This window comes from Lagopus leucura, unplaced genomic scaffold, assembly GCF_019238085.1.
Source record: "Lagopus leucura isolate 7727_CA_CO unplaced genomic scaffold, USGS_WTPT01 35010-0_obj-0_obj, whole genome shotgun sequence".
In the NCBI taxonomy this organism is placed as follows: Eukaryota; Metazoa; Chordata; class Aves; order Galliformes; family Phasianidae; genus Lagopus; species Lagopus leucura.
In genome coordinates this window covers 1-23,948 of record NW_024966035.1, presented here as the reverse complement: position 1 = coordinate 23,948, position 23,948 = coordinate 1, and the positions used below count along the sequence as shown (strand labels likewise).

Below are 23,948 nucleotides of genomic sequence, written 5' to 3'. Positions count from 1 at the left end.
AAGGGTCTGCGGGGCGTGCTGGGTGTGGAATGCTGAACTCCTGGCGGAGGAAGGGGCCGAGCAGCGCTGCGCTGGCAGAGGGGCTGCGGGCCGTGGGGGGGCTGCCTGCACCGCGTCTCCCTGCGCTCTGAGTGCTCAGACGGCCTGCACAGAGCAGGGGACTCGGCTGCAGCGCAGCTCCCAGGCACAAAGCACACAGCAGCGAGCTGCCGCTGACTGCAGACAAGAGTCGGCCGTGCGGCACGCGGGGCTGAGGGCCCTCAGTGCACAGCGCAGACACCGAGTGCCGGCTGCACCACACTGACCTGGCAGGGGAGTCGGGGAGCCACCCTGCAGCACTGGGGCGCAAGGACCTTGCTGGGCAACGTGGAAAAACAAAATCTCAACAGCTGCACTGCACTGCTGCCTTGGGACAGCGAACACGGAACTTCACCAACTGCTCCCAGCACGTACCTGGAAGCAGCAACTCCTCGATGCAAGGAGCAGCAGACAAGCCATTAATTGCAGCCGTGCCACTGCTGTCCCTGGTGCAGCCAGAGAGGAGCAGAAAGAGCACCAGGTGCACCTGCACAGCAGAAGAACATCGAGGAACACAGAGCTCCTCGGCACACCGCAGCTCCCAGCCCTGGCAGAAAGCTAGCCGAGCTAAACCGTATTTAACCCAGGTTTACCCTCAAGAAATTCCCCCCGTAATCCCGAGGCGAGCGTTCATTATTCTAATCCCTTAGCTCCCCACCTGCTATTGGCAGCACACCGCACACACTCCCTTCCAGGAAGAGCACTGTGACACAGCAGGGCCCCCCGCCTCTGCAGGGCACCTCTGCCTCAGAGCAGAGCCCCGCTCCATCAACCCTTCACACCTCGTGCTCAGCAGTTCTCTTGTCTCTTTAGCAGCATCAGGGCCGCCCTCTTCTACCCACCCCAAACGCGTCCCTGTGCGCTGCCGCGGGGTTTGGGAAGCAGACAGCACTCTCTCCTGAAGGCCCCGCACCCCGGAGGAGGCAGGAAGGTCTCCAAGCCACAGAGTGTGGCTGAGCACAATGCCAGGACAGGCAGTGCGGCTGCTTCACTGCTCAGCTGAGGAGCGGAGCCCAGGGACAGCGAGGCGATGGGCACCGCTCCGCTGCCTCGAGCCCTCCTCCACTCTAACAGCAGCACTTTCAGCCTCCTTTCCAGCAGAATTACCAAGGAGTGCAACTGAGCTCCTAAAGAGCAGGTGCTCTTAATCTGCAGCTGCTCAGCCCTCGAGCGTGGATGGGGCAGAGACGGGCTGTGTTCTGGCTGTGGCATGCAGGGCTGTTACCATGTAGCTCCTTCCCCTGGCTCACACAGCCGCACTCCTGCCTCAGCAGGAAGCTCCAGGGAGCATCATGGTGTGTAAAGGTGGCTGAGCCGGAGGGTAGGGTCAGCATTCAGCTGCAGAAACAGGGGAGGACTGAGCACATAGGACAGCTCACTCGTGGGCTCGTGTCACTGCTCAACGCACACTGCTTTGCGGGGTCAGGCCCAGCGGCAAACAATTTATCTCAGCATCAGGTGGAAAAGCAAGGAGACTTATGTAAGAGGATGCTGTGCAGAGGGGATGAAGCCGCTCCCTGTGCTCCCCACACTGCCACCCTGCTGAGCCTGCTCACAGCAGACAGGAGCTGCACAGCGAGGTGCCAGCACTGGCCGCAGGGGAAGCAGCTCACATGGAGCACAGCCAGCGCAGCGCCGCTCCTCCTCAACGCTGCTCTCCACTCTCTCTGCCAACCTCACTAAAGAAAACCACTTCTCACTCCATACCCCTCATTCTGCTGCAACAGCCTGGAAGGGAACTGCAGCACGAGCTCCAAGGATGGCAACCTCTGGCTGACAACTTTACACGAGTGCTAACACAAGCACAGCCCACTTCTGGCCACCAGTGTTCTTTGCACAACCACAAAGTGAGAAGAGCAGAGGGAAAGCAGCCAGGAGCTGAGGCTTTACTTCACTTCTTCCCTGCAAAGTCTTTCAGTTGAGGATGACACACCACGAGTCGATGGCACACAGACACCCCCCCTGCGTCAGTCCCTGTATGCTGACACGTGGCCCCGCGCTGTGAGCACACGCTATTTCTGCCCTGGACACCAAGTATGGCACAGGCACTCCCAACTTCCCTGCACCACGCTGTGCTGAAGATGTGAGCGTTCACAAAGCACTGCTCTGCCCAAACCGGGAAGTCCAGGGTTTGCATTTGGAGCACTCAGCCAGCACAGCAGTGACCGTGCTGGCAGCACAACGGTGCTTCCCTACATCTCTCTTCCTCGGCACCAGAAATGGATCCCAGAAACAAAGAGCCCAGCAGAGACGGCAGCAAGAGGGACACACATCTGTGGGGTCACGCTGCAGTTTCACCCCTTTCCCCCTTTCCCCTCGGATTGCTGCCTTATGGACCGAGACGCGGTGCAGAGGGTGGCTCAGACACAACCTGATGCCACGAGAGCAGCAGGGTCAGGAAGCAGAGGAACACCACCTCCCCGTTGCTGCTCGGTGTGGACGCGGTGGAGGTTGTCCAAACGAACCCACAGGGATCAGGGCACTTACCTATCATCCCTGTTTGGCAATAATCCTGAGATCCTTCCTGGAATACAAGACAGCATCTTTATAACTGGGGAGAAGACAGGGATGTGGGGGCAGAGCGGCTCTCTGTGGGGCAGCAGGACACATGCTGAGCAGGGGAGCGGGGAGCAGCACCCCCAGCCCCACACTGCCAGGAAGGGCTGCTCCAGCATACAGACAGCACGGGTGGCACAGCACTACTGCTGCTCATTCGCCTTCCTCACCTCTGGGTGCTGCACGTCCAGATGCTGACACACCGCAGCGCCACAGGGAGCTGGGCAAGCCCTTTCCCTGAGCAAAGCACAACTTCCTCTCTGTTCAAACCACTGCATAATTAGGAAGGAATGCTGGGTGACCTACAGGAACCTGAAGGCGCCCACCTCCCCACAGCGCTGCGGGTTCCTGTAGGACCAGCCGTCCCACCCAGCCTGCAGCCCCTTCCAGAGCTGCGGTGACTGGAGCGCTGCCACTACCCTGAACCACGACTCCTTTTATACCAACGAGGGGCAGTTTGTTTCTCCTTCCTAACCTCTTGTCAGCCCCCTAATTACCCACCCAATTAAGCGGGAGCAGGCTGTGATCAGAGCACATCGCCACGCTGCACAAACGTGCCACCACCAGGTCCCCCCTCCCCTCAGCAGAGGCACCCAACTGCTCTCCATCTCAGCCCAGTGATGGAGAACACAGCACTGCTCTCGGGTATCACAGCCACGCCAGCCCCTCTCTGCTGGGACTGCATTCCCAACCATAGCAGTGCTCACACAAAGCGCCCTGCTGCACGTTTCCTGTTAAGGCTCCCCTGGTGAATCTGCTTGGAACCACTGTTCCCATACTTAACATTAAAAATTCATGCCCTGTAATGCTATACTCTCATTTCAAAGCTGTTGCTTCGCTTCCATTTGGCCAGACTCTGCAGCACATCCTCCAGAAGTCATCAGTGCTCCAAGCATCACAGTGTTAAAATCGGTCATTAGGAGTATCCGAACATTTCCTCTGAGCACTTTTACCCCCAGATGAGCACAGCACAGCTCTCTGTTGTGAGATCACAAATGGCCAAAGCGATGAGGCCAATGCAGACTTCTGTCAGCCACCCAGCACACAAGCACACAGCACTGCCCTGCCACATCCCAGCTGGGGACTGAAGGCAGAGCTGTGCGGATTCAGAACAGACCTCATGAACATCACAGAATTTGGGAACTTCCCCTTTCGTTACAGCCCCTCTTTTCCTGGTCTCCCAACACTCTGAAACATGGCAGATCGTCAGACTCCACAGCCGTGCCGCTATGAAAGCAGACGTGCAGCAGGAGCCATCCACACCCGGTTCAGGAGGAGTTCACCCCCCAGTTTCCAGCAGCCCGCTCCTGCTCACACCTCACTCAACACAGAGCCTCCTCACCAGCCGGCGGCGGCTGTCTGCCCCTTTCTGTTTGTGTGTCTGTTGTTGGTTTGTTTCCAAAGGGATGGTGGGCACAAGACTGGGCCAGCAACACGGGGCCTTGCTCCCGGTGAGGACAACGAGCACACGGGGGGAAATCAAAGTATGAACTGCAAAGGAGACGCTGCAGAGAGCACACGACGAGCGGGCAGCACCGCCTGCAGAGCTCTGTTTACCTGCTTGTGAGCGTGGTCGTAGGAGTTGATGTGGTTGTCAAACTCCTGGTGCTTCTGGTACTGCTTGTCGCAGAGCTCGCAGTAGAAGTTGGCTCTGAGGTCTTCCAAAGCCTTGGCAATCGCCTTCTCCTTATCCACATAATCCTGCAAAACAAAGAGAAGTTACAAGCTGGACTCGCCCTGGAGCAATTTGAAAGATTCTCTAGAAGTCCTCAGCAAACACCAGCTGAAGGGTTCCTCCTTCCATGAACAAGAGGAGCCACAAGCACCGAAGACGCACTTAGAAAGCTTTCTTCTTTCGATTTGATGAGATCGTGTCCAAGGGAGCGTGCTGAATCTCCCAGTTTACCACCTCAGGGACACAGACACAATACTGCTGATGTGCTGCTGCAAGGCCAGATCTGTGCAAAAAATATTTCGGCACCCGAAGGGGAAAAATCTAAAACATCCTGCTGCTACAAGATGGGCTTTATTTCCCCTCCAAGCGCTACTCTGCTTTTAAATAAAGAAGGATTTAAGCTCCCGTTTTATTGAGCGCAGAGAAACCACGCTAAGAAAGAACAGCACGTGGGGCTGTGGGGCTGCAGCAGGTCGCCATGAAGGCAGGAAAGGAAACAAGCCCAGGACGACGGCGGGCCGGGCTGCTCTGCCAGGCAGAAGGCGCTTCCTGCGCCCAGCAAGGCTGTGCAGCACACATCCTGTGGTGAAGCAGCTCTCACTTATCACTGCCCACACCAGGGAGGGAATGACGGAGCATTTCTCAGCACAGAGAGACCCGCAGCCCCCCCTGGATGTGCTGAATTGCTGCACACAGCTGGCAGCTGCATCACCTCAGAGCTGCGAAGGAACGGCCCTGGCAGAGCTTTAATACAGAAACGCAATAAAGCACATGAGGGAAAACATGCACACAGGGAGGGACTGCTGCAGCTCTGCTGAGTTCCTGGAAGGGACCCGAATGGGACCTGTGCTGAATGCTGGCAGGGAGGCTTGAAAAGGCGGCTGCAGAAAGAAGGGTTTGGTGACACACGGCACTGCTCTCCTTCATTAGGTGCCGCCGACACAGGAGCTCCTGTCCCCACCCAGAGCACAGGAGCACCGCGGTGTTTCTGAAACGTGCCACAAGGTTTCTGTACTGTCACTCAGCTCCAAAGGAATCAATAGACAGCAGTAATCACAAATACAGTAGTTACAGAAGTAAATGAACAAATACAGCAGGAAGTCGCCAAGCAAGTCGAGGTCTCGGGGGAAAAAGGAACATCCAGAAGGGAGGAATGAACTCCAGAGAACACCACCAGTTTGGTAAACCTTAAAACATGGCATATCTATGGACATTCTGTGATGCTGCCCGATCAATCCTCCCACAGAGGGACAGAACAAGAACTTCTCAGCCCTGCAGCCACGTTCTGCCTTGTCAGAGGGCAGCACTTTGCACAGCAGCACTAACACACCGTGTGATGCCTCAGTGCCAGCTGGTAACGGGGAGCCCCTGCAGGCCGGCTCTGTGCGCTCTGTGCCCACAAGGCAGCAGGCCTGGCCCAGCACTGCTGGCTGCGGGACCAAAGCACTGCTGTCCCAAAGCTCTTCAGCAGCGAAACAACTCCAGGTGAGCAACCCACTTGTTCACATGTGAGCTGTCTCAGTGACAGCAGGGAATAACAAGAGTGCATTCCTGCTGCGGTTACAGCAGCCAGCACAGGACTTGGGAACGCTGCTGCTCAGTACCTTGTATTTCTGCCTCAGCTCCTCGGTGTCTTCTTTCTCCACCTCCAGTACACGCCTCCGCTCAGTGGCATCTTCGGCGTAGTCGAGCTTTTTAAAACAAACAGAAGAATTACAAACATTGAAAATGGCCTTTTGTCCCCACAGACCCCTCTTGCACCAGGCACTGCCAGAACATGCAATCTCAAAGCTGGGCCCCTCATTGTGCTGGGTCTCTCCCTCACCGCGCTGGCCTGCAGTGCAGCACCAGCAGCTCCAGCTCTGCGCAGTGGGAGCTGCCAGGCAGAGGCACAAAGCTCAGCTCAGCGGTGCTCAACAGAGCGCAGGTTCTCACAGAAGCATTTCCTGGCTTTAAGAGCACTTTTTGACACCCAGACGGGCCTTTCAACCCCTGCCCCACACCCAGCAGCCTTACCTCCATCTCCATGCGCCCCATGCCCATGACATCGTACTTGACGACAATTGGGATGGGATCTGTCCTCCCTGCAATAGGAACACACAGAGGCGGTCAGGGGCTGCGCCGTGCCCGCGGCTCGCTCGACACATTGGGTTTGGGTGGTTAGAGATCTTGCCTTGGAGTGCAGAGACCAGAAAGCTACAGTGAACCAAACACGAGCCATTCCCACAGCTTGCAGCCAGCCGTGCCTCCCGGCCCCACGCGGCACAGCTCCGTGCCTTCCAACGGCACCGAGGAACCAGCTGGTGCTCAGCGCCCAAGCGCAGCACGTCCTGCTGCGTGTGTGCTGCCAGGACCTGCCAACGAGCCGCTGTGCTCCACGCACAGCTCGCAGACCTGAACCCCACTGCTGCTCAGGAGCACAGAACCCCCACCTCCGCCCTCCCCCGGGGCCGCGGGGCGACGCGGCTGCAAGCTGTGAAAAGGACTGCTAGCGAAGAGAATTGACTTGGAACTAATCAAACTACGCTGGAGATTTTGTTGGGGTTTGGTTTTCATTATTATTTGTTTTTTCAACTTATCTTTAATCCACTCATAACCAGCCAAACAAAGCAAAATGGGGCACGCAAGCACTTTACTACCACAGCTTTTTAATTTCGTTTGGATTGTTCTCTGTTTTGGATTGTTTTGTTGTACGTTACATCCCAACCCGCGCTGTCGGTTGCGATGTAAACCTGCTGGAACAGCACTTACCTTCTCCGGCGCACACCCTGGGTGAGAAAACAGAATGTTTACAGCCCTGCTCATGGCTCTGGGTCGGCGTAAACACCTGCTTTGTTATACACACATACAACACCATTATACCTTTGGGCTCTGAGATCCGCAGGCCTTCCCAGGCCAAAGCGACGCTGCGGCGCAGGGCGCTGAGGGCTGAGCTCCTGGGATGGATGCAGAGCGCTTCTCCAGGGCCCTGGAGCGAGCAGCACGGCTCTGCCTCAGGCAGGCACACAGCTCCGTTTCAGGCTGCGTTGTTTTAGGGGCGCCCATGGCACGCGGCCACAGCTCCAAGCGCGGCCGCCGCGCCGACGCACCGTGGCTCTTTGGAACCACGCTCGCCTTTGGCTGCTTTAATGCTGTTCCTCATTTGAAACGTTTCTCTTTCGCCCAATGGTATAATACAGGAAGCAGTGACTGCAATTTTTAGCAAAAGGACCAAATTAAAGACGGGTTATAAAAATGGCTTCCTAAGCGCAGCATCACTTTCGAAACGTCTCAGGCGGGGCTGGCAAACCCGAGCAGCATGGCTGGCCACGCGTGCCGACCATTCTGCATCTCAGCTTCGTTTTGGGTCGGATTGGGGTTCGGTTCTCCAGCAATGGAGAGCGCGGGTGCCGCCTCGTGGAGCCCCGCACACAAACAGTGCAGCGGAGCTTCTGCCTTCTAAGGCAGGCAGAGTTTTTCAAGATCTCTTTGTAAATTGCAGTAGCAAGTGCTGGTGCCCACGGTGGGGAAAATCAAGTTTGGACAGTATTAGAAATTGACGCTTAAACTGATTTTGGCAGTTCTAACACAAACAGAAACGTCCCTTCTTAGCAATACCCTTTAATGAACGAGGATCAGACAAGTGTGCATAAAGAAAGGAAAGGAAAATGAAAGACCAAGCAGAAGGATGATGGCTACAACAGAGAAAGTAAGCCTAACATATTGGTGCACTGATGACAAAAGGAGTAATTCAGTCTGAAAATTAAAAATTACCACTGCTAAGTTTACCATCACCACAACAAGTCCAGGATCATAACGCTGTAAAAAAGAAACACCATTTGTTAGGCAGAAACCACTGGGGCAGAAAACAGGCGGTTTGCAGCAGGCAGGGAGGTGGGCAACCACAGCGGGCTCCTTCCTCACCCCTCCACCCCAACACCGCGCCGTGGGCCCGGCCGGCGCCGCGCTGCTGTGGGGCGGCCCAACCTCACCTGGTGGGACGCGTGACAGGGCAGCGACATCAGGAGCACCGATCCCAGCGCTCGGCTCGGCGCTCCCGCAGCGCCGCCTCCTGCCGCACCGCGCAGGGAGCCGGGCTCTCAGGAAGGGGCAGGAAGCGCAGCCCGGGATGGCAGCGCAGCTCTGGATGGCAGCGCAGCACCGGATGGCAGCGCAGCTCTGGATGGCAGCGCAGCACCGGATGGCAGCGCAGCACCGGACAGCAGCGCAACACCGGATGGCGCCGAAGGACCGCGGGTGCCGTGAGCAGGCAGTGAGCCCCACAGGTCCGGTCTGCTGCCCCCACAGCCCGGAAACACCACAGGACATCCACCGGCGTGCGCGCAGGGGGCGCCGTGCAGCCGGACGGAGCGCCTCCACGCGGGCAGGAGGCAGAGCTGCCCCCGAGAGCAACTTCAGCACGGGCAGCAGCTCGGCAGCACCGCAGCGCATCCCAGCGCAGCCCCGTGACAGAGCACAGAGCAGCACAGCGCCGGCTGCTCACAGCAGGCAGGAGCGACAACAGGGCAGGAGCGCCGCACGGAAGCACCCCGGCACACCGTGGGACGGGACCGCAGTACGCACCGTCCCTACTTACTTGCAGAGCCGTCCCGCTCGAGGACGAGCTTCGTTTTTCACAAGGACCGCGCAAGCTCTGCAAGCTCTGCAAGCTCCCCCGGGCCGGCTGCACCCCGAGCTCCCGGCCGCCGCCCATCGCAGGGAGCGCCGCCTGCTGCTCACGGCAGCCCTGGACGCTCCCTGCCGGCCCGGAGCAACGCTCCCCCCCAGCCCTGTGCCGCCGGCCGCGCGAGGCGCGTGAAAACAAGGCGGCCTCTCATCCTGCCGTCCTCTGGGAGCGGCACCGCTGAGCTCATCCTGTTTATCTCCGGTTTCTGGCAGGGGCCGCAGACAGACACGAGGCTCAGACGAAGCCTGAAATGCCTCTCCTGCTCGGTGAGGAGCAGGCAGCGCCAGTCCCACGGAGGAGATCCCGAGCCGCGCCAGGAGCTCCGCTGCGTGAAGCAGACGCAGGAGCCGCGCACATGGCGGCCATCGGCTCCCAGCGCTCCTCTCATCAGCGCCGCCCCGTCCTGCGCGTGAAATCCCTGCTGCCACCCTGCTGCCCTGACTGAGCTACACAAGCGGCAGAGATGCCTGTCTGTGCCAACCTCAGATCCCCGCCAGCACTCACTCAGAGGCTGCAGATAAGATCATGTTTACATCCAGTTCTTACAGACGCTGCCAAACCACCCAATTCTTACTGACTAACGGCTGATTCTTCTCCTTTTCTTCCATACTCTCACAAGGCTCCAAACCCCCGAAATGAATACAGAATTCCTCATTTCCTCGTGCTGTTTTTCTCGGATGTGCATTGTTCTGTGTTCCCAGGGCCTCACAAACATCTCTGTGAGATCAGAGCATTTACCAAATGGAAAAACACGGACAGATGAGCTGCCGGCCATTTGGTGAGCCAGCACTCGACACCTCTGGAATGTGAACCCTGAGCACATTTCTCTGGGCTGCAGCTGCCACGCCAGCCCTGCTGTGACCGACCCCAGCGGGCCACACGGTCCCCGAAAGCACCAAGATGTGGCTCAGCTCTGTGACACAGCCTGAGGAGCTGCAGCTGGGCTGGGTGAGGAGCAAACAGCTCCTCCACAGGGGGCTTCAGGAGGGCCCACCTCTGCCGAGCTCAGCGCTCCCTGCTGGGACAGAAGAAATCCAGCAGGGATTTCCCACTCTGCCCCTCCTGCAGCCTCCCCTGCTGTGGCTGCACAACTCCCCACTGCTGAGGCGCTGCCTGCAGTGCAACCCCCAGCTGCACTGACGTTGGGGGAGCCCTGGTGGGTGGAACGGCTCCTGCTGCAGGAGCACCGGCTTTGTTCAGGTCAGCCATGTGGAAACAAGGGGAGGGTGACCTCAGCGTGTGCAAAAGAATCAGCTCTGAGGGCTGGCTGCCAAATGCAGGACGGCAGGTAATGTATTCATGGCGAACAGAAATGCAGAGTGCTCTGAGTTCTGCACTACCGGACGTCCTTTAGGCTCCAGCGCAGTGCTCACAGCACGGCAGCTCTGCGTTCTCTCCTCAACCTCTTTAGAAATCTCCGTTGGATGTTTTGATGAAAATAACATGGAAGTGAGAAGATGTCTTTGTTCTGCTCTCCTGTCCTCAGCGCACATCAAATGCCCTCGCTCCCCATGGTCCCGAAGCACAGTTCAAACTGGAGGCCACTGCTTCCTTTCTTCAGTTTGCAGATTTGGGGTTTGGGGACGATTCAGGTAGAAAAGCCACAGGACAAGGAATGAAACACCCTCAGAGCGACGTCCCGCGGTGCCGCACGGCAGCAGGGAGCTCCTCCCGCAGCCCGGTGCAGCAGGGGTGGAACTCGATGCCCGCGGGGCCCTTCCAACACAGCCCACCTGATGCTGCGGAGCAGCAGGACACAGCAGCACGTCCCCACAGCTGCCCTCCGCCCCCCACACTGCTGGCAGCCCCAGGGCCGTGGCCTCATGCAGGTGCGCCAGGCCCGGCCTTCCCTCGGCTCACTGCTCCCATGCAGAGTGACAGAGGGACACCCAGAGGGGGAAACAGGCTGAGGAACACGCAGCCAACGCTGCGCCACAGCACGATGCTGAGGGCGGCAGCTCCAGCCCCCTGCACACCGGCACGAGGCACAGTGACAGTAAGAAGGGCAGCATGAGCCACAGAACTCTGAATGGAACCCAGGTAGGGGCAGCGAGGAGCATTAACCACCAGTGTGGCCCCATCCAAGTGGTCAGAGAGCCTCAGCCGCAGAGCCCACCGCATCCCAGGGCATCTCCAGGGCGCAGAGCCCCGCGCCTCTCCAACAGTCCTCAGCTCTGCAGGGCCGCTGGGGGCGGCAGGGCCACTCACAGGCTGCCAGCTCTTCAGACTACAGCCAGGGGAGCAGCGAGCTGGGCGGCCCGGCTGCCAGCAGGCCGTGGGCACGCGGCCCCATGCGGCCCCACACCACCCCAAGCGGCCCCACGTCGCCCCACACGCTCGGGAGCCATGGAGCTCAGCCCCCCAGCCGCAGCGCTGCGTGCAGTCAGTGCAGCACCACGTCCGACCCGCAGCGCCTCCCCACAGAAACCCAGCAGTGCCTCTGCCTGCACACGGCGGCGGCCGCAACGACCCACGTAGGAACGGAGAGCAGAGGTTCTGTGGGAGCTCACGGCAGCACTTACCCTGCAGCGACTTGCCCAAGCCCTGGCCCAGCTTCCAGCCATGCTTCTGCAGTAAGCGGTGTCCGATATTATCCTGACAGACAGAACAGAGAGAACAAACCAAAAATATTCCAATAATTTATCCTTCCCTTCCCGCCGCCACTGAAACATGTGATGAACGAGAGATTTTCTACATAGATACGCATGCAAAAAAATGCTACTGAGAAGGCAACGTGTGCCCAAGGAAAGGGAGAGACCGATGGCAAAAATTGCTGGCTGGAATTGTTGCAGGGCCGGGGTTGGCCGCTGTCTGATGGTGTGCTGGGCAACGTGTGTGCGTCAGGGGAAAGGAAAACAACCACGACAACCAAAAAAAACAGAAAGCAATGGGGGAGGAAAGGTGTACCGATCAAAATCGACAGTAAAAAGCATAAAATCAGGCTACTGAGACAATCGTATCCATCACCTAGACAGCACCATTAGGAGGCTGGCGGAGGTCTACGCTGGGTTTAGTCGCTTGGTTTGCGTGTCAGGATTTAGAGAACCGAAAGCTGTCAGTGCAGCACTGCCCACCACTAAAACCAAACGCAATCAGAGCACAATCCAGACTACACTTGATTGGGTTTTATATATGTATATATAGATATAAACTAGCATGCAGCCAATATTAAACTGAAAAAACAGTGAGGTTAGTAAAAACAAAATAAGAAAATCGATTAAATAAAATGAGCTCAAGCACAGACTGGGTGATGCATCTCACATGGAAACTAACCAAACACTAAGGTGTTAGAATGGAACAGGCCTAGCAGTCATAACAGCGAGGAACCATTAGTGCACGGGGGGAACAATTAGCATAATGTCTCATCTTCCCCAGGAAAAGCCGATCTGGCGGGTGGAAAACCGCGCAATTAAGGGCTGGCTTTTAATTGGGCCGCCGGCGGGGGGCGCCTGCAGCAGCGCGGCGTGAGAGCAGCACGAGGCGGGGATGAGACATTGTGCTGACTGCGGGTGAGCGAGGCACCAGGGGACACGGATGGAGCGGGACGCTATTTCCAAAAGCAGTGCAAGTGGAGTGAAAGCATTTCCATACGAACCTGGCTTTAAAAACTGGGCTGTCAAAAGAACAGTTAAATGTAACACAAAGTAAGAAACTGTCCAATCACTAATGGTCGTTTTTCTTTTGCTTTGTTTTCAATTCACTGCTTGCAAGTAATGTACTTACTAAAGAAGAGTGAAAGCATAAAATAAATTCAACAAGTCAAGACCAGCTGGGAGATTCAAGAGCGGTGCGTTGTGACTGACACAGTGAGGGGGGACGAATGTTAAGGGGAGAACAGACCCACTGACAGGCTATACACACAGCGCCACTCTTACAGCGCCACTCAAGAGGACGGCCGCCCCAACCCAGGCTGCAGCACGCTCAGCACGCAGCTCTGGGCACGGCGCCCCTCTCACACCCAGCCCTGCTGCCACTGAGCTGCGACCTTCGGCCGGTCGGCGCCCTCTCAGGACACATGACTGCCTGCCGTCAGGCCCCACGTGCTCACGCTGCTGCTCTGGGGCTGCCCGCACCACGGATGCAGCAGGAATGGGAGGCTGGGCGGGCGAGGAGGGCCGGGGGCCTTTGCTCCTATGTCTCTACATGCAGATGGGAGCTTTGCGAGGCGGAAACGCGGGGCTGTGTGCCCCGTGCCCGGCCCGGCTGCTAAGCCAGCTGGAAGCCAGCACTGCGACCGTGTGTGACAGCACGGCCTGCAGCCTGCTCCAGAGCGAGCGGGGAAAGGCACAAAGATCTGCGTGAGAACTGGAGGGGTTTGGTGCTGCTGGGGGCGGGAGAGGCCCTGCGGCAATAGGGGGCTCTGCAATGTGCAGTGGGGCTGCATGGAGGCCAAACCAGAACCGGCTGCGCCCTGTGCAGGGCTCCCATGGGATCCCAGGGCTGCAGCGCTCTGCTCCTCTGCAGGCAGCACCGGGAGCCGTGAGTCTCTTGAGTGGGCTGTAAGCTGTGCTGACTGTGTATGCGGGACCAGAAGCGAGGATTGGATGCTACGGGGTGAACCCATGCAAACGAGAGGTTGAAAAGAGTCCCAAAACAAAACCTAGAGCTCACTACAGATGACACAATGAAGACCAGAGAGAAAAGCCAAATAGTAATGCTACACCATTCAGCTTCAAGAAGCACGTTATTTATAGCGCTGTCCACACGTGGCTGCTGCTAAATGTCAAACCAGCAGCCTCTCCCAGTTACACTTTGGAACCAGTGGAGTCCACAGATCTGTACAGGTGGTGCGACCAAAGGCAGCGGGCCGGCAGCACGGCTCTGCGCCGAGGGCAGGGAGCAGCGTGCTGCTGAGCACCGCTCACCTCGGCGCCGTGCCGCCTCTGTGTGGGGACAAGAGCCGAGAACTCACAGCCATGGGACTGGGGTCGAGGAGCGCAGTGTGGGGAGGACGGGCCCTAGGAGAGGAGCCACGCGTCGCCGCTGCTGAGCTGAGCGCACGCTGAGTGCTCACAACCAGCACAGCCCTCTGCGAGCTGAGATGCTGCACGAGGGCTCCATGGCTCAGGATGAGCAGCAGTGGCTGCGCCGACGCCACCAGCGTGTGTGCAGCACCTTTCAGAGCAGCACAAAGGTGCCGTCACTCGCGGGGGAAGCGAAAATATCGCTCTCAGAACTATGAGGAGTCCATTGATGGGAAATACTTTCAATTTAAGAATGGAAAATTGCTTCTGGCTGAGGCTGCGCACATCTCCGGGCCCGGGCCGGCCCTGCTGCCATGTTGTGCTGTGCTTGGAGCCGCGCGTGGCCGTGGCCCAAACAAGGCAGGGCTGCACGGAGCCAAATGCCGGCATGTGAATTGAGGACACGTGTCAGCATTGTAACGATCTGTAGACTCCCAGACCTTTGTTTCCAGCCACCTCCGAGTTGCATGCTGTAGCAGTACGGTCAGCGCCTCTCACCAGATAATGCTGCAGAGATGGATTCCCCATGGCACTTTGGCTACGCTCTGTGTTTGCTGGGCCGGCAGCACGAGGTGCCAGCAGCCTTCCTGCCAGAACAGCAGAGCTGCAGGGAACCCCCCTGGGAACTTGCTAACTTCAGCCCGTGGGTCATTAAGAGGGCAGGAAACATTTTCACTGGCAGCGGGAAACCTGACGCATTATTCTTGCTTTCCACCTGCAGGTCGTCTTCCGAGAACCAACAGCGTTCTGAATGAAGACAACGTGGAGATGGAGGCTGTGCTGAGTGAGGGCAGCCCGCAGCGCCAGGCCTGCTCACGAGGCCGAGGGCAGAGCCATGAAGGCTCAGTGCAGCAGTGCAGGGCAACGGCCGCCCAGCCGACAGCCCTCAGGTGGAGCGCAGCTCAACCAGGAGGCCAAAGCGAGGTGTTAAACCGACCCAGAGCTGCGAATCGCCGCCCCCATCGGATGGCAGCACGGAGCCAAACCCTGGGATTGCTGGGGTTGGAAGGGACCTCAGCGGCCCCACGCTGAGCAGAGCTGAATTAAATGCTAAAGCTGCCACTTCATTCGCAGCCTTCTGCCGCGGCTCCTCGCTGAGCAAAGCCCCCGCGACCACAGGCTGTGCCTGCAGAAGCCCAGCACGCGCCAGGCACTGCCGTCCACGTGCAGCTCCTGCGGACGCGCTGGGACCCCAAGAGCCCCCAGCTGGGGACGGAGCTCAGAGCCGGGCACCTCCTGACACCAGGCCGCCATCTGCGCCGCCATCAGCGCTGCGTGCAGCAACGTGCCTGAGTGCTTCCTGGATCTGTCAGCACTTCCATCGCAGCCCCGCGCCACACAGCGCGACTGAGGTATTCAGGACAACGCTGAATACAAACCCCATCTCTGCAGCATTATCTCATGCGTCATCGATTACTGCCATGCCTGGATCTAGCATCATGCCAGCACAGAAGACAGGAGGTACTATATGCAGTGTTCACTGGACCAGAAGAACAGAAATAAGAAAAGGGAAAGGAAACCCTAGAGAAGAAATTAAAAAAGGCAGACCGTGCAATACAAACCAGATCGGGGCTGCTTAGCTACTATGGACCAACTGCTGCGGAAGAAAAACGTCGAACACCCCAAGTTGTGTAAATTCTGGTAAACATCCAAACACACACAAACACACACAACACCAACCTACACACCAGGGAGGAGACGCTGAGCCCTCGCTAACTCCGAGTGCTTCTAAGTGGGCACGGACACGGAGCAGCCTCAGCAGCTTCGTTTCTTAGGTGGGAAAGGGAACACCTGAGAGCTCCTGCCTCTAACAGCAGCGGTTTCTCCGAGCAGAGCTCTGTGTCAGCTCAGTGCTCACCACACTTCCTCCTCTCCCACTGCTGCTGCACTGACTGAGGCTGCAGGGCTAAAGCTGGACGCCAGGCCCGCAGGTGAGCACAGCCCTGCACCCACGGCTGGCAGAGACAGGACTTAAAAGGCTCCAAAAAGCTTTAAAAGGGAAAACTACACAAAACTGAGGCTTGCCCCGTTTTATGGCTGTGTTCTCCACATTCATAAAAAAAAGAAAAAAAAAAAAAGGCCACAAAACACACAAAAGCAACACTTAAAAATCCTGGCCGCAGTTCCGGCCCCATGGGGCAGCTCTGCTGCACTGCCACAGCCGTGCTCCCTACCGCCAGGTGCATCCCAACCCACCGTCAGCAAAACACGACAGGGGATCAGCAGGCACTCTGCTGCGCTATCCTGCGGCTCTGCTAAGAATTAAACTGATTCTTTGGCAGAAATATAAAACAACCTAACGGCTCTGGGTGGCTGAGGTCAGCGCTGAAGTACGGCACCGAACTTGGACGGCACGGTGCAGGATGGCTGCTGGCAGCCGGCAGCCCTGCACACACAAAGCTCAGCATGCAGCTCGCCCCTCCTGCCCACAGCAACGCGCCCGGGGCCCAGCACGGGGCAGGAGGGTGCCGGTGCTGAGCACAGCCTTACCGATTCGATGGGCTTGTCCAGGGACGCCTGCTCTATCTCCAGGTGCCCTTCTTCATACTGGTCGAAGTGGTTGCCCTGCAAGAGAAGAGCACGGTCAGCTTTACGGCTCGGCCCACAGCTCTCGTTTCACGTGCAGGTTTGGGCTCAGGTTTGTTCGCTCCATTTTTACCAGAAATGATCAAACTCAGCACAGGCCCGGCTCGGTCCGTGGGCTGTCAGGAAGGCGCCCGAAATGCCCAACGTGAATGGCACAAATTGTGAGACATCACACACGTGAGACGGCGGCACTTCTGGCTGCCCACACACTGGGGCAGCGCCACCCCAGGGCCGGCTGGAGCTGGCTGCCCCACGGTGCAGCTCTGGCCCTGCGCTGAGCTGCTGTGGAGCTCTGCAGGCACAGCGCTCGACAGCGACAGGAGCACAGAGCCGTGCCTGCCCAAAGCAGGGCCATGCGCCCGCCCCACCACCGCAGCACAGCAGGCAGCAGGGCAGCTCTCCCGTCCTGTGCGCTGGGCACAGAGCGGGGACGGAAGCAAGCAGCGGCACGCTGCCCTGCTCTGTGAGATGCTGAGCGCTGGGGCTCAGCCAGGAGAGCAGCCAGCAGCACCAGCAGCCATTTCAGGACAACCATCTCCATTGTGGCTGCTCCGAAGCTGCAAATTCCTAAGACCACAAAGGCAGAGAATCATTTTTGCCCACAGGAGATGCTCACGCTGCACCCCCAGCAGCCAGCGCTCCCAGTGCTGCCCACAGCATCCCGCCCGGGGCAGCCACCCCCCACCAGTGCCCCCCAGTGCCTCGCAGCCCAGCACCGCCCAGGAGCACCCAGTGCCGCTGCTGGGAACACAGCATCGCTGCTCCCTTCCACCAGCACCAGCTTCTGCTGCAAGGAATGCTCATGGAAGCAAACGTGAGAAAGGGCTGCTGCTAATCCCAGCTGAGTGCAGCTGGCAGAGCACAGGGCAGCCCCCGAACCCCACTGTGCTGTGCTCCCAGCTGGCCAGGCAGCCCCAGAGACCCAGTGCCAAGAGAAAGCGATCTGGTGCTCGTGCCCAAACACCAGCTGCCCTGCAGCCATCCTCCCTGCAGCCCCTCACAGCAGAGCAGCAATCCAAGAACGCAACCCGCAAAGCATTTTGGTGAGGAGCATTACAAACACAGCAAACGCAAAGTGCTGGCTTTTCTCCCTTCTGACTTCCCAGCATGACTCGCTGCCTGCAGCCAGCTCTGACTGTGCCAGCTGGGTCACTTGGGCTGCCCAACCCCCTGCCTGCTCCATGTGAAGGCAGCGAGGCTCAGCGAGGCTCCCAAGCACGCCTGGCCCATCCCAAGCTTTGCTGACAAAAACAAAAGTCCCCTCCCGGAAGCGAATCCAAAGACTGAACCCCATCCAAGCCAAATGCAAAGCAGCCCACAAGCAAACCAAGCTCATGTGAGAGCCAGCGATCCCCCACTGCTCTCGCCTTGGGCCTGACTTGATGCATTTGCACCCTTCCGGGACCTGGGAGCCAAGGGGGGGGCAGCCCTGCAGCCACAGAGCTCCATCTGCCGCCTCGCTGCACTCCGAGGGAGCTGGCACTCCAAACGGAGCCATTTTGTGCCACTGTGCCCCGAGACAATGGAGCAGAGGGAGACGTTTCAATCTAACCGTTAATTAAACCCCAAACACGCTGAGAACACAGCGCTCCTGGCAAACGAGGCTGTGAGCACAGGGCACGCAGTGCCATCGCTGCCACCCGCGCCTCCACAGAGGGGAGCTCCGAGCAAAGGGAACCATCGCCACCAAAACAGTCACAGGAGTGCTGCTGAGCAGCAGAAGGAGCTCCTACCATGGCTGCTGAGCACACAGCCCTGCTGCCGACCAGGGCCGCCCTGCCAGCAGCCAGCCCTGCCCGCCCCCATCGCCTCTGCTAACAAGGGAAGGCCAAAAGGGGCCACAGAAGCCCACAGTGGCTGCGAGGAGCCGGGCAGAGCGCGGCCCAGCACACACACGAGGTGCCACAGTCCTGCTGCCAGAGCTCACCGGCTCTCACGGCACGCAGCCACGGACGGTCTGTGATTCCCAGCTGTGCCTCCGTGCCACCAAACGGCTCCAAAGCGGAGCCAGTGCTGACAGCTGTGCTCCCAAACAGCTCCAGGAAAGCACGGCGTGGCGGTGCTGCTCCAGCACTCATCACAGGCACAGAAGGTGACACATTCTGCAGGCCAACACGCGCCCTCAGAGGCTCCACCAACCCTCAGCTCTCCTGGACCACGTTAGGGCTTCTGCAAAGGGCAGCACGAGCTGCTGAGGGGAGCTGGGAAGCCCGACTTAACACTCGGCCACAGTCAGACCCTCCTGCTGCTGCGTGCTGAGCGCCGCACCGAGCCGACAGGCCAGCAGGATCCTCGTGCAGCAACGTGCAGGGAAGCCAGCGCAAAACGCAGCGCCCTGCGGAGCTCCTCCTGCCCACGGGGCACTGCACACCTCAGCGTCTGTGGCAGCAAACCCACACTGTAGGCAAACATACGGCAGCGAGGGCCGAGCGCTTCAAGAGAAAACCTCTCCAGCTGATACAACAACAGCAATTACAACACAGGAATTTCAATTGGCAGCTTTTGAAAGGAGCACCCTTAATTGCAAGGGAGAGGCGGGCAGCTCCTGCAGCTCCCAGCCCCCAGCGCCGCTCTGACAGCAGCACGCAGCCCCACGGCCAGCAGTGGCTCCTGGCTGTGATGGCAGCACGGCCTCACGTGGACTCCTGGCTTCCCAGCTCTGCACGGCCAAAGCCTCAGAAGAACCACCTGCCCAAAGCGCTGCAGGAAGACGGGCTGAGAACGGCTGTGGTGGGAGCTGCACAAGGAGAGCAGCACGTCTGCACGTCTGCCCTGGGGACGCAGAGCTGCAGAGCCCCACTTTGTGCCCAGGGCAAACCCCACCGGGACCCAACCTGCTGCGATGCGGGGCGCTCAGCCCTGCAGGGCTCTGCTGCGGCTCCTCGTGCCGACCTGCACGGGGCTCTGCTCCCAGCTGCAGCACAGCTGGACACCAGCACAGTGTGTCACCACAGGAACTCACTGCGCACACAGCAACAGCCCTGCTACAACTGAAGGGAAGCCGCAGCCCTGCAGTCACACATTCCCCACCTCCCCACTGACCCCTTGCCCCCCTCCCACCCCTCCTGTTGTGCTGCTGGTTTCCCTTTCCCCCTAACAGCGCAGAGCCACGTGCAGCCCACAGCCTGTCCTCATCTCCCTGGAGCAAATCAGAAGCACAGAAACCCAACCGACACCCCGGCAGCTCCGTGCCGCTCAGGCCCTGCCCCGGCTCACCACTGCCCAGCCAGCCCTCCCAGCCCATCTCCAGCAGAAAAGAAACAACTGACAAAACCAGAGCAGCTCTCAGTGTTGTTTTTCCCATCCTGGGACAGCTTCCTGTTGCTGCATCGCTAACCCAAAGGCATCTGCCTCTCCTCCCCAGCGACGAGGATCCTCTGACCCGCACACTGCGCTCCCGACCTTTTGTTTCTCTTCCTTTCTCGGGGCTCTGCACATCTTTGGCTTCGCTGAGATCACAAGACCACGAGCAGATGGCAAAGAACGCAGCCTGAGAGCTCCTCCGCTGACCCCAGCCCAGCTCCCAGCGCAGTGGCTGAGCCCAGCCTTCCAGTCCAGCAAGCCCACCTGCCAAAGCCTGCAACCAAGATGCTACAAATTGGTTGAAAAGGCTTTTTGAACACCGGCAGCCCTACAAAGGGAGCCTACATACAAAGCCCTGACTTCCTACCGACAGTCTGAATTTTGCCACAGCTGAGAGCAGCGCTTTGCGCTGACAACCAAAAGCAGAGTTGGTGCCTCACAGCCCCCCGCTGAGCAACGCAGGTCCTCCTGCACCCCACACAGGGCTCTGCCTCCAGCAACCTCGGTCTGAACACCTGAACACGAGCTCAGAATTCACCTCCAGGAGCAGCTAACAGGGAGGAAGGAGCAGCAGGGCCCCCAGCAGCACGGCGCCGAGCCACAACCCCCAGCCCAGCAGCAGGGCTCCACACAGACACCTGAGCGGCTCCTCTATAATTCATCCCTCACTCTGCGGGCTCACAGCCACTCTTCCCGTTTCCCATTTCCCCCACAGGAAGGCTCCACACACAAAACAAACCCATCTCCTCGCTTCGGAACTCACAGAGGAATCAGAATCAGCCTAGTGTGGCACAAGGCCCCCCTCACATGAGCCCACGGGAAACAACAGAGTGCGACGCCCGGCACGGACACAGCCCTCATCTGCAGCCATTGTCTGAGAGCAGCTCGCCATGCAGGGCTGTGCTGCCTCTCCTCTGACATCACACACTGACACACCAGCAGGTTCTGCCACTGCCATTACTTGCTGTGAAGCCATGCTGCCCTGCAAAGGAAGGAAAACAAGGCGAGCTGAACCCACATGTGCACACATTGTGCACCGCACAGCCAGGAGCTGCCCGCCGCCCTGCTCTGCAGAGCTCCCACTGCGAGGCTCCCCCGCCTTCTGCTCCTAAGGGAACCATCACAAGAAATGCGTCTTCAAGCCCAACCTCTGCCTGCCCGGAAAAGGAACCTGCAAGCGGAATCGCACCGTGTCAGTGCTAATTAGGGGGGGTTTAACGAAGTCACCCCACGCGTGGGCTCACAGCGCGCAGCTCAGGGTGTGTGCACAGAGCTGAGGTCCCCTCTCAGCCGCCTCTTCTCCAGGCTGAACAGCCCCAGCTCGCTCAGTCTCCCCTGGCAGGAGATGCTCCAGCCCCCATCTCACAGCCCCCGCTCTCTGCAGATGATCTGAACTGAGCAGCCCAGAGCTCAGATATTCCAGATGCGGCCTCCCCAGGGCAGAGCAGGGGGGAGCAGAACCACCCTCGCCCTGCTGACCACTCCATAAGTGCACCTCAGGGCCCCAGGCCACGCTGCCGGCTCACGGCCAGCCCCTGCCCACCACAACCCCCGCGTCCTCAGTGCACGGCTCCCTGCACGGCTCAGCCCCCACCTGCACTGCTGCTGAGCTGGTTTCCCTGCAGGTGCAGAGCTCTGCACTCACCCTCATTGAACCCAGCAGGTTCCTCCCTGCCCAGCTTTGAACGGCAGCACAGCTCACAGGACAGCTGTGGTTGGAGGGGCACAGAGTCACAGAATGGCCCGGGTTGGGAGGGACCTCAAGGATCACGGAGCTCCAACCCCCTGCCACATTTCATGGCTGCCCAGGCTGCCCAGGGCCCCATCCAACCCAGCCTTGAACACCTCCAGGGATGGACGGGGCATCACAGCCTCTCTGGGCAGCTGTTCCAGCCCCTCACCGCTCTCACAGCACAGAACTTCCCCTGACATCCAACCTCCATCTCCCCTCCCTCAACTTCAAACCATTCCCTGTCCTGCTGCCATCTCCCCTTGCACAGAGCTGACTCCCCTCCTGTTTCAGGCTCCCTTCAGGCACTGCAGGCTGCACTGAGGTCACCCCGCAGCTCCTCTTCTCCATGCTGAACAACCCAGCTCCCTCAGCCTGCCGTTGGTGCTGCAGCCCCTGACCATCCCGCGGCCCCCCGCAACCCCCGCAGCGCCGTGTCTTGCCGTGAGGTGCCGCACCCCCACCCCCGCACTTCCTCCCATCCCGCCCACGGAGCTCTCAGCCCTGCAGCACATCATCAGCTCCCGCCGCGCCGCTCCCCACCAGCACGGACCGCTTCGCACACCGAGCCGGGCCCTGCGCCTTCAGCTCCTTCGCTTTCTCGTTGCTGTCAGCGCCATCACCGCCATCACCGCCGTCACCGCCGTCAGCTCCCCCCCGGCCCCCAGCGCCCGGTGCCCGGGCGGTTGCGGGCCGGGGGCCCCCGCCCCCGCCCTGCCCCCCCCGCCGTGCTCCTCCCGTTCCTTTTGTTCCCCCCCGGCCCGACGCTTCAGGCCCCACGAGCTGCGTGCGGCCTGGCGGCTCCCCGATCCCCCGCACACGGCCCGTCCGGCCCGGGACGCCGCAGCCGTTACCTGGAAGTCCCTGTCCTCGTTGAAGCGGGAGAACCTGTCGGCCATTTTGCGGCCCGGCCCCGCGCCGCCCCCCCCGCTCCTCCTCCTCCTCCCGCCGCCTCCCCTCAGCGCCGCGGCCGTGCGCCCGCCGTTCCGCGCATGCGCGGCGCACGGGGCCACCGGGTCGCGGAGAGCTTCTGCGCACGCGCCGCCGCCCGGCGGCGCGCGCACCCCGCATCCGGCCTCCCGCGCGTGCGCGCGGCCGGCGGCGGCGAGGGCGCGACCCGGGGTGCGCAAGGAGTGCACTAAGCTTCCCGCCCTCTCGGAGCTAGCCAATGGAGTCGCTCCGATCTCGAGCGATGGCGGTGCGAACCAATAGGAGGACGAGCCGCTGCGAAGGGTCGAGGGGCCCGCAGTCCTCTCGCGGGGCGGCTCGCGGGGCTGTTCTGTGCCCCGGCTTGGGCCGTCCGTCCGTGCAGCCCCTCCGCCGGTACCTGGAGCGGGGGCCGGGTCCTTTCGGGGCGTTATAAAGAGCATCCGCGCAGCCTGCAGGGCCTCGATGGGGCCGCGCGGCTCCCAGCAGCAGCCGGGGCGCACCGATCCCATCCTCTGTGTCACTACAGAGGTACCGAACGGCACCGGGCCCGACGTGGCTCGTCACCGCCTCCAGCCGCACACGGAGCCGCCGAGCGCAGCCCCGGGTGAGCGGCCATCCGGCAGCTCGGAAAGCATCTCCCTGCCGGCTGCCCCCAGCACGGAGCTGAGATCCGAGGCGCGCAACGCCAGTCCGCCCGCTGCGAACCGGCCAGCAGGGGGCGATCGTGCTGCGGGCAGCGCTGCGGGCCGGGCACCAGGAGGCGCTGCGGGACCCGCCCACAACGTGGGACCCTCACTCACATCCTGGGACCCGCACCCGCACCACGGGACCCCCACTCATATCATGGGACACCCACCCACACCACGGGACCCCCTCAATACTGCGGGACCCCCACCCACACCATGGGAGCCCCAGCACACTGTGGCCCCCCAGCCTGCTGCCATGTGTGGGGCTGCAGGGATAGGGCCAGGCGAAGCAGCTCTGGGTGAGAGACCTGAGAGCAGCAACACAGGGCAGAGCGGCTCAGGGCCACGGGGCTTCAGCCACGGCCCAGGTCCCATCTGATGGCTTCTTCCTGGTGCCTCACATCACCGCTGGGCACGGCCCCCATCGTGCAGCGTGCGCAGAGCTGGTGCTGTGCCTGTGGTGCTGTGGGGTGCACAGACCCCAAGGTGCCGCCACACAGGGAGGGGTGTCTCCAGAATGCCACCCACAATGGGATCTCTGCCCTCAAGTGTGGCTCAGAAAGGACAGAAGCGGCTCCTGCCCGCCCACGGCCAGGGCCTCAGTTTCCCTTCCTGCAGATTTCTGCTCCCAGCGGATAGCAGCACTAAGGCCGATATGGTCCAGGTGTCGCCCATGTGTGACTGTCATTATGTGTGAGCATTCCAACACGACCCACAGGGCAAAGCGAGTGTGCCAGAGTGCACAGCACAGAACAACACAACACAGCACAACACA

General features: G+C 60.0%; 1 protein-coding gene across 5 annotated transcripts in view; it reads right to left on the bottom strand.

Moving 5' to 3' along the window:
- The window catches only part of GPATCH8 (G-patch domain containing 8), a 28,274-nt gene extending 5,792 nt beyond the window's left edge, over positions 1 to 22,482 (bottom strand). The window contains exons 1-7 of one of the 5 annotated variants that reach the window (XM_042892935.1): positions 16,430 to 16,510; positions 12,571 to 12,588; positions 11,498 to 11,570; positions 8,063 to 8,107; positions 6,326 to 6,393; positions 5,914 to 6,000; positions 4,192 to 4,335 (exon numbers count right to left, since the gene is read on the bottom strand). In XM_042892935.1, the coding sequence (XP_042748869.1) occupies positions 4,192 to 4,335; positions 5,914 to 6,000; positions 6,326 to 6,352 (258 nt within the window). In that variant the 5' untranslated portion in view covers positions 6,353 to 6,393; positions 8,063 to 8,107; positions 11,498 to 11,570; positions 12,571 to 12,588; positions 16,430 to 16,510. Of the gene's footprint in view, positions 1 to 4,191; positions 4,336 to 5,913; positions 6,001 to 6,325; positions 8,108 to 11,497; positions 11,571 to 12,570; positions 12,589 to 16,429; positions 16,511 to 22,411 lie in introns of those variants that run through there. The other 4 variants (XM_042892933.1, XM_042892934.1, XM_042892936.1 and 1 more) reach the window with 4 other exon arrangements.
- Between the last annotated feature and the right edge of the window lie 1,466 nt (positions 22,483 to 23,948).